The sequence below is a fragment of the Sminthopsis crassicaudata genome, chromosome 2, assembly GCF_048593235.1.
Source record: "Sminthopsis crassicaudata isolate SCR6 chromosome 2, ASM4859323v1, whole genome shotgun sequence".
NCBI classification, from domain to species: Eukaryota; Metazoa; Chordata; class Mammalia; order Dasyuromorphia; family Dasyuridae; genus Sminthopsis; species Sminthopsis crassicaudata.
The window spans coordinates 226,341,110-226,357,003 of NC_133618.1; the positions used below are offsets into that span (position 1 = coordinate 226,341,110).

The 15,894-nt window shown below is 32.8% G+C and overlaps 1 protein-coding gene across 12 annotated transcripts in view; it reads right to left on the reverse strand.

Moving 5' to 3' along the window:
• Nucleotides 1–15,894, reverse strand: part of NCOA1 (nuclear receptor coactivator 1) — a 186,924-nt gene that overhangs the window by 32,013 nt on the left and 139,017 nt on the right. For all 12 annotated transcript variants that reach the window (XM_074288361.1, XM_074288358.1, XM_074288363.1 and 9 more), the window contains 2 exons: nt 10,505–10,631; nt 79–247 (listed from right to left, as the gene is read on the reverse strand). In XM_074288361.1, the coding sequence (XP_074144462.1) occupies nt 79–247; nt 10,505–10,631 (296 nt within the window). The remainder of the gene's footprint in view (nt 1–78; nt 248–10,504; nt 10,632–15,894) is intronic.

Consider the following 15,894-nt stretch of genomic DNA (forward strand, 5'->3'; position numbering starts at 1 on the left):
GTTTTAATAATTTTGATCACTTATCTTCCCTTTTTATTTGGACAGTATTTTTCAAATAATCCAAACTTTATGGAATACCTGGACAAGTTTGTCAATTCCAAGGGCTCGGTCTAGTTCAGCCAATTCAGTTTCATCTGTGCCACTGAGAAAGGATACCAGCTGATCAAGAAGGGCTTTCTCATCATTTCTTCCTTCTATTGTTGTTGGTGGGCATAGAAGCTCATCTAGCTGGGAGGTAATGCACTGGCTGTAAAAAATGAAAAGATAATCAGGCTGAATATCTATGGTATCAAGAAAAAAGAATTTTTCAGTTTTTTTTTTTTTAATGGGTACCAAGTATTCTGCAAAATTCTCTGTTCAGATTGTTATATTGTTGTAGTAAAGCACGACTCAAAATGAAATAGACACTCAGTTTATAAAATATAATAGAATTGTTATGTTTCAACATGCTTTTCAGTTGTTCATCATGTATTGGAGTTATACTCTATATTTTCCCCATTAGCTTTGAAAAAATTAAATGAAAATCTCAAGTCTATAAAGACAGAGGAAAAGTGTTATTTTAATCAAGAGCAAAGATCTGGAAAACTGTCCAAAAATTTTGATGAAACAATTTGATTTGGCTTCAAATTCATTCACTTAGTGGTCCACTGGTCATAAAATTGAAGAAAAAATTAAAAATTAATTCAATACAATTAAACTCAAAATAATGTTAAGTAACATTAAAATGATTTTTCACAAAGGATATTTATCAAATAACATTTACTATCAACAAAATTATGCAATGGAGAAAAGCTTTTTAAACATGCCAACTGTTAGCAGCATATAATTACTAATTTTGATAATATCAAGTTACAGAGTTTAAATAAGGAAAATTTAAAAAGTATTTTATTTCTTAAAATATGAAAAGAGCTCATAGTTTAGTCTAAAACAATACTTAATGCTTTTTAGCCATCCTTCCCATTTTTTTGTTTAGCACCTTACTTCTCAATATGCATTACCTAAAAGTCACTTTATAGGTAATTATATATAGGAATATAAACAGCAGAATTCTGAGTTTTAAAAACTAGAATAAAATAGTGAACAAATTCATTTTATGTCATCTGAAGATGAAAACACAGGATTATTTAGGCAACAGGAATTATTTCTAGACTGACCAATTTAAGGAGCTAGACTGATTGTATGTTTTTTTTAACAGTGAAAATTTAGTCCCACCATGCTTTTAAGATCATGCATGTATGTATACACCCATCCATTTACCCACCCCATGTGTGCAAGACACTGTGGTAGATGATGTGGGGCTCCAAAGACATAGTCCTTGACTTCAAGAAGCTTATAGTATAAAAAGATAAGTTACACACAAGTATTTTGTGAGCTGTCATTCAAGAAAAAGAACTAGGGAGATTACATTCTATAAGCGCATACAGACTACTATGCAAGAATAGCCAAAGTGTTGGTAGGATTCATTTGCATAATTAATTCTCATGATTCATTTGTACTTGATTCAAAAGTAGGGATGGTAGCGAGAAGGGACCTTATTAAGGGAACCTGGTTTATGATACACTCTATAACTCTGGTTGAATTACCTCTGCTCCTGAGAGGACTCAATGACTTGCTATAATTTAAAGTTTTATGTAACATCCTATTATCTTTTAGTGCCCTACAAATGCCCTAAATCATATTTTTTAAGAGAGTCACAAGGGAAATGAAGAAAAAATTTTATTGTAGCTAAGAACTGCTTTTGCTCCATCCACTGTCATATTTAGAGAGCTAATCATGCAAACTCTTGACAAGAAAAATTTTGAAAGACGGGTTTATATTCTGCCACATTCTTTATCTGAGGACTAGGCTAGATAAATTTAGAAGGTTGGTCAGTATGATTTGGAGGTAATAAGGGTTTGTGAAATGGTGGTTCCTAAAGCTATCTACTAAGGACTCTAGGTATTGGGGCATTATCAGTGGAAGCAATTTCCCTTTTCCCTTCCCAACTACTCTGTGAAGAAAATCACAGATTTCTGAAGTATTAAAGTTCTGAAAAGAGCAACTAATTACTTTATAACTACAAAATAAGGGGTGAGCAAAAAGGATACTTTTTGGAAAAGAATTTTGTACAATGAAGGAAATTTGTATAAGGATTATAATGAAATCTTATTTATAATTTTATAAGTTTTCCATAAAAGGGGAAGTACAATATTATTTAAATTTGAAAATTATAAACTTTTCCAATTGGGGAAATTCCACAGATATAGAAAAACCATGAACAAACTGACTTAAAGCTATGTGAATGGGCAGAAAAGAAGATCTCTTTAATTTATAACTAAAATACAGGGTTCCTTGATGGACCTTTCTGTCACACTGAATCAGTTTCCAAATCTTACTGATCTTATGTCACACCTTCTCTTAGCCTATTTTACAGCAATCTCTACATAATTCTATTTCTACTGTTATTAAGCACATCTATTATATTAAATATTGGAACTAAGCTAAGAGTGTCATTCTTGATGGCTCTCTCTTCCTTCAATCCACTATAGTCTAATTCCCCTAAAGAAACAATTTAATAATGGTATTCCAATAAAAAAAAAAATTCCATATTATTCTCCCTCCATTTAAAAAAAAAAAAAAAAGGCAACTGCTTTATGTAATTTAAAGCCTAAACTTCTAAGAGCCTTAATTTTGCACTACCACTATTTATTTAAATGAAGCTTATACTCAAGCAAGCTAGACTATTTGCCTTTCTCCAAAGAAATTTTCCCATTTCCCATGTCTTTTTTCATATTGTTCCTTCTTCTAGAGTAAATTCCCCTATTCTAATGCTTAGAGAAATTATTTTCATTTCTCAAAGGCCAAATTAAATGCCTTCAAGATTGACATCTATGATTATCTTCTGATCATACAACTCAATCTTATCTTAAATACAATACTTATATTATAATATTGTATACAATAATACTTGCACATATTAAAGTTTGAAGAATTAAGGAATGACTAACTAGAGGATTTGAAAAGGACTTTAAGTAGAAATGTTTCATCACCAGGCTTATTATATATCACGATACTTCCTTTTAATGATTTTTATGATCTAGCCAAAGTGGTCTTCCGCCTGTTCTTTCCAAGACTTGAGGTTGGGTGAATTTTCTTTAAAATAACAAGCATCCATCTAAAACCAAAAGCAACCATCACCAACACAGGAGATACACTAGAATTTTTTCCAATAAATACAAAAATGAAGCAGAGATGCTCGCTCCACCCCACTGTTACTTATTATAGTTCTGGAAATGCTAATAACAGCATTTATAAGAGAAAGAATGTAAAGGAATTGAAAGAAATTAAAGGAATCAGGATAAAGAAAAGATAAAACTGCTCCTATTTGTTGATGATATGATAATTTACTAGAAAACAACAGGGAATCAGAAAAGGTAATGAGATAATTATCAACCTCCAAAGGCACATAAAAAACTTGAACAGATTCAATTACAAAGTACTTGATTAAAGAGATTAAAAAAAACAACTTAAATAGTTATGAGTATTATTCAATGCTTATGGGTAGGCTATACCAGAGTAATGAAAACGATAATACTACTAGAGTTAATATATCCTTTTTGAGCTATACTAATCAAATTACCAAGAAGGAGCTTTATTGAGTTTGATAAAAATAACAAAATTCATTAGGAACAACTAAAAGTCTAGAATATCAATGAAAATGATGCAAAGTAGAGGTAAAAGACTTCAAACTATGGAGCAGAAATCATCAAAACCATCAGATAATTATCAAATAATAAACTCTTGTGGATTCTGCAGCCACCTTCAAAGTCTACAACTAGTGTGCACGCACTTTACTTTGGTCCCAACTCCAGGATTACAAACCTCTCCTGCCAACCTCCTAAGATGTCTTAGACTAGCAAAAAGTTTTATCCTGATCTTTTATTGGCTATGCCACTCCAGAATTCAATTTGAAGTATTATTTTAATGTTGCTTGGAGGCAAATTTTGGGAGAATTGAACTGGGCTGCTACTTCTACTCTATCATTTTGGCTATGCTTCTGCATTTTTTTAAAGCTATAAAAATAATTTACCTATAAACTTGTAAATTTTTTCTATTAGTCTAAATAATTGAAAGACATATTCCATCTGACCAAACTTCGTCTAGCCATTTCACTGATAGTTTTGAATCTTGCTTCCGTTCATAGAAATCTGAAATGTTCCATTATATTTCTAAAAAGTTATATTCTTTGGACTATTTTTTTTATTTTTTTTTAAAGAGCTACAATAAGTGGAACACAAAATTTGGGTGGAAAGACAGACTGGAGAATTTTCTGGTTTTCAGGTGAAAGCACAATCAATGAGACCTGAAGTTGCACAGCCATGCACATGCTCCAAAATTCTTGATTCTAAGTTAAAACTTAAAAGATGATCTGAAAGAAGCATTCTACTCAAGTACTGGTAAAAAGCCTAGATTAGATTAAGCAATGAGTATATACAGGTATACTTTACTTTATTGCACTATATAGATAATGTTTGTTTTGTTGGTTTTTTTTTTTTTTTACAAATTGAAGATTTGTGGCAACCCTGCATTGAGCAAATCTCTTGGCACCATTTTTCTAGCAGCATGTGCTTATATACTGTCTGTGTCACATTTTAATTATTCTTCCAATGTTTCGACTATTTTCAAAATGATTACTCTATTATGACAATCTATGACCAGTGATCTTTGATGTTACTATTCTAATTATTTTGGAGTGCCATGAACTATATCTATATAAGACAGCAAACTTAATCAATACATGTTAGCTGTGTCCTGACTGCTCCATCAACTGGTCATTTCCCCATCTCTCTCCCTTTGCTGGAGCTTTTCCCTATTCCTTGAGATAACAACAATATTGAAGCTGGGCCAATTAATCACCCTACAATGTCCACCAATTTTTCAAGAGAAAGGAGGGTCAAACAATGCAGCAAATTCCATTCTTTTCTATTCTGCTAAATTGCCATAGCCACCCCAACTTTCAGCAACCACCATCCAGGTCAGTCAGCAGGCATCAAAATCAAGGGAAGACTCTCTACAAGCAAGAAGAATACAATTCAATGAAGTATAAGAAATAATTCATTTGGACCCTTACTCTACTTCCAATCAGTATTAATCAATTTGATAAATCATATCAAAGTTCTGTATATTAGGCCCAAGAGTTATAACTTGCAGATTCTAAGTTCACTTAATTATAGGAAGGTCCTTCTCGCTTGTTTTTTCTTGTCATAGTGACCAAGTCCAGTGTGGTAGAGATCACAGTTACATGGAAATAAATAAAATTTCCTCCCCAAAATATTTCTGTACCTCCAGACCACTCAGTTCTCCAACAGTCATAGATAGCCATCTTATAGCCATTTAGATCACTGGCTGTGATAGTTTGTACCATTTCTTCCTTTCTAAATTAAGGAAAAGCCCTTTCATCTTATGTAGAGATATTCCTTGCCTCACCCAACTTGTGACCCTCTGACACATTGCTTATTTTACTTATGCATCATATGCCAATCAATGTCAAATTATTCTGTATTTGATATAGCTGTTCCAGAGTGACTAGACTAGAATCTAGCCTTATAAAGACAGGGCCCTGAGAAGATGAGACATCTCAGATCAAGAGGAACATTTGATGTCCACTTTATCAGAGGGGCAATGGATCCTTTAATAAAGTGTTACTAGCTCAGAGTTCTACCTCTGTTTCTTTGGTGTAGTTAGGGAAATGTTAATTATGACATAAGGCTGAGATGATGGTTAGCATTTTTAGTAATTATTATTTTGAAATTAAAAGTAGCACTATTTTTTAAATGTAATGCTACTGCAGACTACACTAATGTAAACATAACTTTTATAAGCAATGAGAAACTAAAAAAAAAATCGTATGACCTTCTTTACTGCAAAATTCACTGTATTGAAGTGGTCTGGAACTACAGCCACATTATCTCTGAGGTATGTCTATATTAATTTAAGATTGGGAAGAAAGGTAGTCCTAAGAATATACTTTCTTAAATAACCTGCTCCTCAAGACTGCTATATTCCTTAATTATTTTGCCTGCCTGTTTAGTAGAAGTTTTTAATTTTTAAAAAGCTTATGATAATTGAGGGGAAAAGCTTGCTAAGGTCTATCAGTTAATTGCTTCTAGGGGAAATCAAGCTGTATGGACTACAAGGCCATGACCAAGGAACCACCGCTTATCTGGTAGCAACTTATCCTATTCGTAGGCAAAGTACCTAGGAAGAAGCAAACAGCCTCTTCAATGTTGGCCTTGCAATTCCAATTCCACAAAGTGACAGTAAATGCCACAGTTACCAGATCAGGCCATGGTAAAATATCAGCAATCCTAGTATTTACCATATTAGAATATGCAAACTTCATTTTAGTACATGTGTGGGTCTGGAACCAGGAATTAGGACCAGAAAATAAACACCAACCAATTTTTCCTGAATTCTTTAAATCATATTTATATTGACCAAATTTCAAAGGCATGATCAAGACAGAAGACTACTAACAAACTGGAAGAAGTAAATACACAGCAGCATCTTTCTTTCCTCCCCAATTCTTTATTTATGGGGACTTCAATATCCATGTTGATCATTCTTCAAACCTCCTTAAAACTCATTATCTACCTCAGTCTACCTCAGGTCACACACAAATATATATATATATATATATATATTAGAAGTTGATAAATCAATAAATTCTTGAAGAGTTTCCCTATAAGGAATCTTTATCTAATGGTATAAAGTTATATTATCAATTTGACTATAATTTAAAGATAAGCACTAGGGATTCGTGTCTGAGAAGACACAAAACATCAGAAAGAAAATGATGTGGAAATGTTCTCAAACTGATAAGCAGCAAAAGGAGAAAAGGTTGGTAAAGCTTTGAACAATCTGATGTCATGTTGTCTAATTTGGCCCTAATAGTTGCTACATTAACCAACAACATATAAACTGCACTGATTAATGGAAAAATCAAAAAAATTATTTGACCTGAGTTCAAATTCCATCTTGTCTTGTTTGTGTGACTCTGGAAAACACTAATAAACTGTAGAACAGTTGCTAATTTGAAGAGGGAATTTTCTAAATAGGGATAGTCTATAAAGAAATGACAGGCCAACCACAGGGCATAGTAGATAAAAGTACTGAACCTCGAGTCAAGAAGAGTTCTCTTCATAAATTCAAATAGGGCCTGTGACAATGATTAATTGACCCCAAGAAATCAATAAAGTCTACCTCCAACTACTGCTTCACTGTGTCCTGTGAACCCTACAACAGATTATGGACTTATACTGAATTTTTCCTTCACTTGCTCCCATTATACTCTCCACTTATCAGAAATTAGATTTTACCTACTGCTTTCTTCTTTTCCCACCATTCCCTAGACTATTAGAAGATGGCTACCTGTTCTTTGCTCACAAGTTCTCCTTTGATGCAAATGATTTGTCACTATCACTATCTTTAATGTTCTTAAAAGAACATCAATGTAGTCTTTATTGTCTTCAAGGAACAATGTTTACAATTCTTGATCTTAAAAGAAAAATGGGAGGTCAGATGAGAGCAGATGAATTCACTTGCACTAAGGTTTGTTATTATTCTATTATTTTTTTACTACTATGAAAAATCACTTGGCATCCTCAGTTTTGTCATCTTTCCCTACTTCTTTTTCACATCTGCTCATATTCATTCACTAAATCATGAATATTATCACTTAGATGATATCATCACATGCATATCAGCATCCCATCTCAGCTCTGATTTACTATTTCCTCTGAATGCAAAAGCCCTTGGCATTTGATATTATATCCTTTAGAGCCTTTTCCATGTTTCAATGAACCTGTTCTTCATTGAGATTTATAGTAGGAATGAACCCTTTTAGTATTTCCTAATCCCTCTCTACTCTCTACCTAGTTCTGCTTTATAGTTAAGTCACTTCAATACTAATTTAATGAGTAGATTCTCTCAACTTCTATTGCACTCACTATAATCATCTCTAATATATCATTCCTAAAGATTGCATTCTTTAGCATAGGGTTTAGATCATTCCTAGAAAAAAATCATGAAACTTCAACTGGGCTCATCTCATTTTCAGGTGAACTTTTCTCCTACAACACTGGGAAGAGTCAAGATGAGCATGATTTACTTCATATAAAAATTCTTTTGTATCTAGAACCATCTTCTTGTGCCTCACTCCTACTCCAAAGGAAGAGATATTCCTACTTTCCCTCCAATCATGAGTACTTCCATCCCATATCTCCTTCTTCCCTATGATTAGTACCCTCTCTCATCATATTCAAACTCCCTGTTGATATTGATTTTTATATTTCTATACAGAAAGGAATTATTATGTGGTATTAGACCTGAAAACAGGAAATACATAGGTTTGAATTCCACTTTTGACACTATGTGACCATGGGTAAATCATACTGCTTTAAACTTCAATAACTTTATCTTTAAAAAGGGGACTATAATAACATGTGAGTCTCAGGATTGGCATGATAATCAAATGAGATAATGTAAATAAGAGCCTTGCAAACCAGAAAGCTTAATATTACATATTATTCCTTGTGTATACAAAGGGAAAATTCTATTTCACAGGATTAAAAAATTAGTTTGAGAAGAGACTTCTAGTCTAATCCTTCTCATTTTACAGGTGAGGAAACTAATGCTTAAAGATGTTGATTTGTACAAGGTTAGTATGTACAAGTGTTAGTATGTAGTAGCAGAACTACAATTTGAACCCAAGTCCTTTGATTTTAATAAGAGTCTGGTCCATTACACCAGACGGTCTCTCAATCACCTTTATTTGCTAACCTGCTTCTCTACTTTCTCTGCTAAATATATTAAGAAGCTAGTCTAAACCAGCTGCCTTTGCATCCTCACTACACAATCACTCTTTAATTCCCCACAATATGGCTTCTGTTTCTACCATTTTATCAAAATTGTTAATAATGAAAGTCACCAATGACCTAATTAAAGAATAGAACAAAGATCATCTAGTCTAATACACAACTGGAGAATTCCCTTTTTGACAACATTCCTGGAAAATCATTTATCTTTGCCAGAACACTTCCAGTGATATTTTCTTGAGGGAGGCATCCAACTTTTAGACAATTCCACTTCCCATTCTAAAGGAATATTTCCTTTAAAGTGAGACCAAAATAAGGTGCTTCTGCAACTTCTATTCATTTTTCTTAATTTCTGTCTTAAGGACCAAGCAAAACAAGGTCTAATATTTCTACCAAAGCTCTTAAAACACCTAAAGACAACTACATATACTCTTCCCCACCCCCTACCAATTCTTCTTTTCTCCAGGATAAATCTCAAGTTTTCCCTCTGATCCCTATTATCTTAATCTAATCAATAATCATTTGATACTATTGACTATTCTTTTTGAAATCATCTCTTTCTTGGTTTCTCTGGTTCTTTTCTTAACTATCCACATTATCCTATCATCTTACCTCTCTATTTTCTGGTTCTAAAGGCTTCTTTCTTTTCTTGCTCATTAAATACTAATATCACTAAAAGATTTTAGTCCTCTGCCTGGAATTCTCTATAAAACTTTATGCTTTCAGAGATGCTAATTAATTCCATAGCCTTTGCTCAAAATGATTCTTTTATCTTTATATATAACCCAAACATCTTCCTTGAATTAAAAAATCAAATGTGTGTTGGACATTTCTACTTTACCTTACTCATATCCTCCCACAAATTTGACATGTCATAAAACAAACTCACTACCTTTTCCATCAACAGAGGATTCATCCTCATCTCCAACCATTTCAACCTGCAGTGATGGCTCTGACTCATATTGTATCACAGCACATTCTGTTTATTTGGCACTTATGTTGCTACTAATCTATTGATGCTTATATAGTTTCCTGTCTTAGGTTTTTAGTTCCTAAATGGCAAGGACTGTGGCACATGCTGTTTTGTATGCCCTTCAGCATCTAGTACAAGGCCTTGGACCATGGCTTTTGAAACTTATTCCATTCACAAACCCATTTCTCCTAAGAAATTTTTATGCAGCCCCATCTTTAATCTGAGCTGATGTGTTTCGGGCAGCATTACTGCATGAGCAATGCAAAGGGTGCTTATTATATGTTTAGTATCAAGGCTGCAATAAAGTTGCATGATACAACATGGCCAAGCACTGCCAGAAACATCTCAGATTCATTAAGCATTTGCTTTTGAATTAATTTTTGGTGGCTGCAATCAGAGAGCTTTTACTGATGCCTATTTTTTGTGGCTTCCTCCTAAATGCACTTTTAGTTAACCCAGTTTAAAAAGATTTGACTTAGACAAGATAAGTGCTGTATTATATATAATTAGTTATATTATTGTGACATAAAATAGTGTTTTCCATTAATGGTAAACATCTTTAAAAAGTACTTAAATGGTTAAATGCTACAGAGTAGTTTATTGCAAGTTAGTTGTGAAAATTGTTTTGTGATAGCCATATAAAATACAAATAAGTTAAAATCTACTTGCTACTTACTCTTCTGGTTTATTCAGAGTTCCTTGATTCATTGTAGTTAATGTGTTATTTGCCCATGGAACTTGGTCATCTATTCCTGGCTGCCCAAACTGATGATCTAGACCACCCAATTCAAGTTCAGATAATCCTACAAACAAACAAACAAACAAAACAAACAAAAAGTCACAAAATAGTGGTGAACATCACAAAGCTCTATAGAAATGTTTCATTAAGGAGTTTAACAAAGTTTTCACAATGTAATGATACTTCATATATTCTGCAGATACTCATTTATTGAGAACTTTTAAAATAACAAATGAGCATAAAACACAACCAAGAACTAAGAAGCAAAGAATTCTTTTGAGCTGCCTTATAATCACTATAAGGTATATTTCACAAAAATGTTTATTGTGAAATGCAAGTAATAAAAATTTTTTAAAAAGGGAAAACCCTAAATTTTTGATTATATGAAATGAAAAACTGATGTTGCATGAAGGTAACGAATGCAACTAGGATGAGAGAAGTGGTAATCTGAAGGAAAAAAAATCCTTACCATCTCCATCTCTGATAAAAGTCTGATAACTAAAATATCAATTAATTGAATCAATTAATTAATCAATCAATTAAGACATAAAATCTCTAAATAATCACAATAAGTTAGTGGTCAATGAATATGAACTAATAATTCTCAAAATTTGAATTGAAAATTAATAAATCATATGAAAAAATGTTCCAAATCACTAATATAAGCAAATGATAATTAATCTGTACCCAGCAAATTAGTAAAGATGCCCAAAAAAGGAAGAGTCAAATGTTAGAAAAATTGTGTAATAATTCTGGAAAGCAAATTGGAATTATGGTAATTATAAACAAAATAGATACTGACTGAAAAATAACTAACCAAATTATTTATTCATGTAATGGAATATTTCTGAGTTTGTAAGAAATTAAGACTGTAAAGACAGCTGTTAAATATAAGTCGACATGAATTGGATTACTTGCTATCTAAGGGAAGGGATGGAAAAGGGAGGAAGAAAAATTTGGAACACAAGGCTTGCAAGGGTATAGATAGTGAACACTATCCTTACATGTATTTTGAAAATAAAAAGCTATTATTTTAAAAATTTGTTTAGAGAGGGAAAAAAGTATGTGAAATGATAAAAACAAAGCAAGCAGAATGAGGAAAAAAATATTTAACTAAAATGTTATAAATAGAATTAACAACAGAACTAAAACTAAATGCTAAGAAACTATAACAATCATATTTAACCCTTAAGAAAAGATATAATAAAACCCTTTTCATTTTTGCAGAAGTGTGAGGACAATAAGCAAGTGTAATATATTTTTGATATATGTTGATCAGTTATACTAAATTTTATTGTATGTTACACAGAATAGCTCAAAGATGCTAAAAAAGTTTTATTATTGAAATTTTACATGGAAATAATATTAGGAAATTTCTATTAAAATGGTTTTGATGAATATTGTAAACAATTTTAATTACCTGGCAAATTCACTATTATCCAACTATTAATCAATGTTTATTTTAATGGCTCAATATTGCTTACTTTGGAGATCACTGGGCATTGAAACTTCTCTGTAATCAAGTGCTTTCCTGTTTTACTATATTATTCATCTCCACATATTATAAATTGCTGCCAAACCAGACTTCATGTCATTGTAAAAGCCCTCTACTTTCCTGACTTGATGACAGTGTTTAAGCCATATCTGGAATGCTATCTCCGCACCAGAAAATGTCATCCACAAGCAGAGAAAGTATCAAGGATGAGGATTAAACCATATTATTTTCACCTTTTGAAAAAAATATCTTGTGGTTCTTCTCTTTTGTTCTGATTCTTCTTTCCCAAAAATGACTAATATGGAAAGTTATTGTACATGTGTAACCTAAATCAGATTGTCTGCTGTCTTGAGGAGGGGTCATGTAATGGAAGGAGGAAGGAAAAAGTTGGAACTCAAAAGTCGTGCATGAATGAATATTGAAAACTCTAGGTACACATAATTCGAAAAATACTATTAAAAATCAGAAGAAAATAAAAATAAATCTGAAAAAATAGTAATAGTACACTTAGGCATCCTTGCTTCATTCTCTAAGTTTATAGGGAAAGGTCCTAGTGTATCTCCATTGCTTACGATGCTTTTTTTGGGTTTAGATATTAAATTCCCGGTTTACTGTGTCTTCTTATAGTCTCAGCTATTGTTTCATTTATAAATTTGTTAAAACACTTAGAGGTTATAATTATTGATAACAGTTTGTTATCTATGGTTTCCATCAGACTAAAATATTTTGTCTTTATTTTAAATTTTGCATGACTGCAACTTCTTCTGCTCTTTGAATTTACATCATACAAGAAGACATTTCTATCCCAATAGTTTTATTTTTTTCTATATCTTTAGTTTTTTATTTTTAATTATTTTTTTCCCCCCTGAGACAACTGGGATTAAGTAACTTGCCCAGGATCACACATCCAGGAAGTGTTACGTTTCTGAGGCTATATTTTTAAGGCATCCTGATTTCAGCGCTGATGCTCTAACCACTACACTAGCTAGGCTGCCCATGTTTGGTTTTTTTAAAATGCATTTCTAATAACTAAAAGATTGGTTTTCTTATCCAATGTAACTATTTTTTATTTTACTGGGTTATTTAATTTCCTCACATTACAAGTTCTGTGTTTGCATTTTCCTCCATTTGCCTCTTACATTGTTTTTCCCAACTTAATTTTTTTTATTTTCTTCCAATGTTAATACAGTGCTGTCTTTTCATTTACTTTACTTAATCTTTAAGGTGAATGTCTTACCCTAATGCCCAATGTTCCCTTCCATTTGTCATCTCTTTTCCTTTGGAATTTGGCTTATTAATTCCCTATTTTCATGCCTTTTTCGGGTGATAATTTACTTCTTTTTTCTTTATTTCCTTCCCATATAGGGAAGTCAATTTCCTCTTGTGCTTCCCTTCCTTTCAACTACTTTTGTTTATTAGGTTTTAATTTTTTTTTTTTTTTGGTCCCCATCTAAAGGATGATTTCTCTTTAACTCTATTATAAACTCTGTCTATTCTAAACATTCATTCTCTGGCCCCAAGGCCCCTATTCCTTCCAATTCTATATTCTTCACGGAATCAAAATTTTGGGGGTATGCATTCTGGGCTGTCCCCTTCAAACACTTTCTGCCACTGTCTTAAAGAGACTATCCAATGGATTTCTACTTTCCATTGTGCCTCATTCGATATCTATTCCTGCAGTTGACAGAGGGGAGAAGACAATGTCCAAAGGAAGTCTCCCCATAATATCTTCATATTGCTAGCTGTCCACAGAAGTTCTAACTCCCCTCTTCCTAAGTCAGGAATTTCAGTTTTCAATGAGCAGTTCTCACAGGCAATAATCAAAACCAGGCTCACAAAAGAGTATTTATCAGTAAAACTGCCTTATACTAAAAAAAAAAAAAAAAAAAAAAAAAAAAAAAAAAAAATAAGGCCTTTCTCCTTTCCCTAATTATTTCCTACTCTGCAGATTTTTCTCTTCCTATTAAGACCACAGTGATCATCTTTCCACACTGCTAAGCATGGATTTGACCAGGGCACATCATATACTCTCCTCTATAGCTTCTCCCCCTTTTCATGAATCTTCTCATTCTGTAACATACCACGAAAAAAACATCGATTTACTTGTAGGTGGGATGGTAAAAGTTTTTGGCTACAACACCCCAGGCCTTTCTACTACCATTACCTCCATGGTTTCTGTCTTCACCTCTATTTCCTTGTGTATATTTACAAATAAATCTTTTTACCAGTCCTCTTTTGCCATTCTGTTGCACTTCTTGACTATGACATTTGTTCATTCCTCTTATACAGAAATCTTGTACTTTCAGTCTTTTTCCCTTGTCACTTACTTCCTCCCCTGTAATAGTGGTTTCCCTGGTGGCTTGATTTAATTTTTCTCACACTGAGAAATTCATGGTTTACCAGCCTAGATCTCAACTGCAAGTGGCTTATAAAGGGATAGAACTGGTGCCAGCTGGATGCTGGACCCTTTTCCCTAAGGCTGAATGGAGTGGCAAGTAGTCCCTCCTTCCCAAAAAAATGGTGTATTGCCTCATTCTCTGTTCCTCAGTTCTCTGGTCAATTCAGAGCTGCCAAAATGGTGCTGAGATAATTTCTGTTATTTAGAATTTGGATCTCTAAGGCTTTGGAGGAGTGGGATTTTAAGGTTTGGAATAATTTTCTATTTTTATTTCTGTCTTTCTGCTTTCCCTCTGTTCTTGTACTGTCCTGCAGAGATCTTTTGCAGCACAGAGCCCTGCTATACAGCTAAGTACATTGAGACTTAGGAAAATTCAGCAGCTTATAAACTTCGATCTCCATGGTACTAAAACAAAGAAGAGCAGTCTGAAACATGGAGTTGAAATTTGCGGCTAGTGTATGGAACAGGTGGCTAATAAAACCTTGTTATTAGTGAGATAGGATAGGTTTAGGAATGGAGAGTATGGAAACAGGGGTTTTTTTGTAAGCTAAAAGTAGATTTCATAGGCCTTTTTTTGAACTTTCAGGGTCCTAGACTATGAAGACAGCTGAAATTGATTCATCTTGGAGCACAATTTTTGTTTTAGATTGTGAGAAATAGGAAAAAAGGTCTCATTTTCTATCTTGTTGGTGACCCAAAATACCTGACATATCTTTTCTATTTAGAACTGTTGCAATACAGTTACACTAGTCTTTGTGCTAGTCCTCATAGAAGATATTTTATCTCCCAACTTTGTGCTTTTTCACTTATTCCCTCATGTTTAGAGTTCTCTTTTTGAGAAACTTTCTTGGTATTCTCCCAGTACTGAGCATGATGCCTAGAACATAGATGGTGCTTAATAAACTGTTCGTGATTTGATTGGTTTTCTTGGTTCAATTGGCCTATTTATCATTTAGTCAATAATTTTTTTTCTGTTCTTTTCTTCTCTCAGTCAAAAACAACTCATTATCAAAATGTGGAAAGTTCTCAAAAGATGAAAGTGTAATTTTTATTGACCAATATAAATACTATCTTATTTTGACATGAAAAATGCAAATAGCTTTCCATGTAGCAATTCAATTGTAATTTTTCAACTGATATACTTCTCGTTATATTTGTTTTTTATTGGAAAGGCCCTAAAAGTTACTTATTTTAATCACTTTACAAATGAGGAACAGATCCAAAGAGGAGAAATGAGGAGAAATGACCTATCTAGAGTCAAACCACTGACAACAGAGGGGAAAATATGTTTTTTAGTATCAGACATGAAGTAAAATTTGACTCTTTAATTTATAAAACCATTGCACCAAGTAGCTAATTTCTTCACTATAAACTTAACAGGAAATTTATTCCATTCATTGACCAAGGACTCTTCAAATAATGATTTTTTGTTTC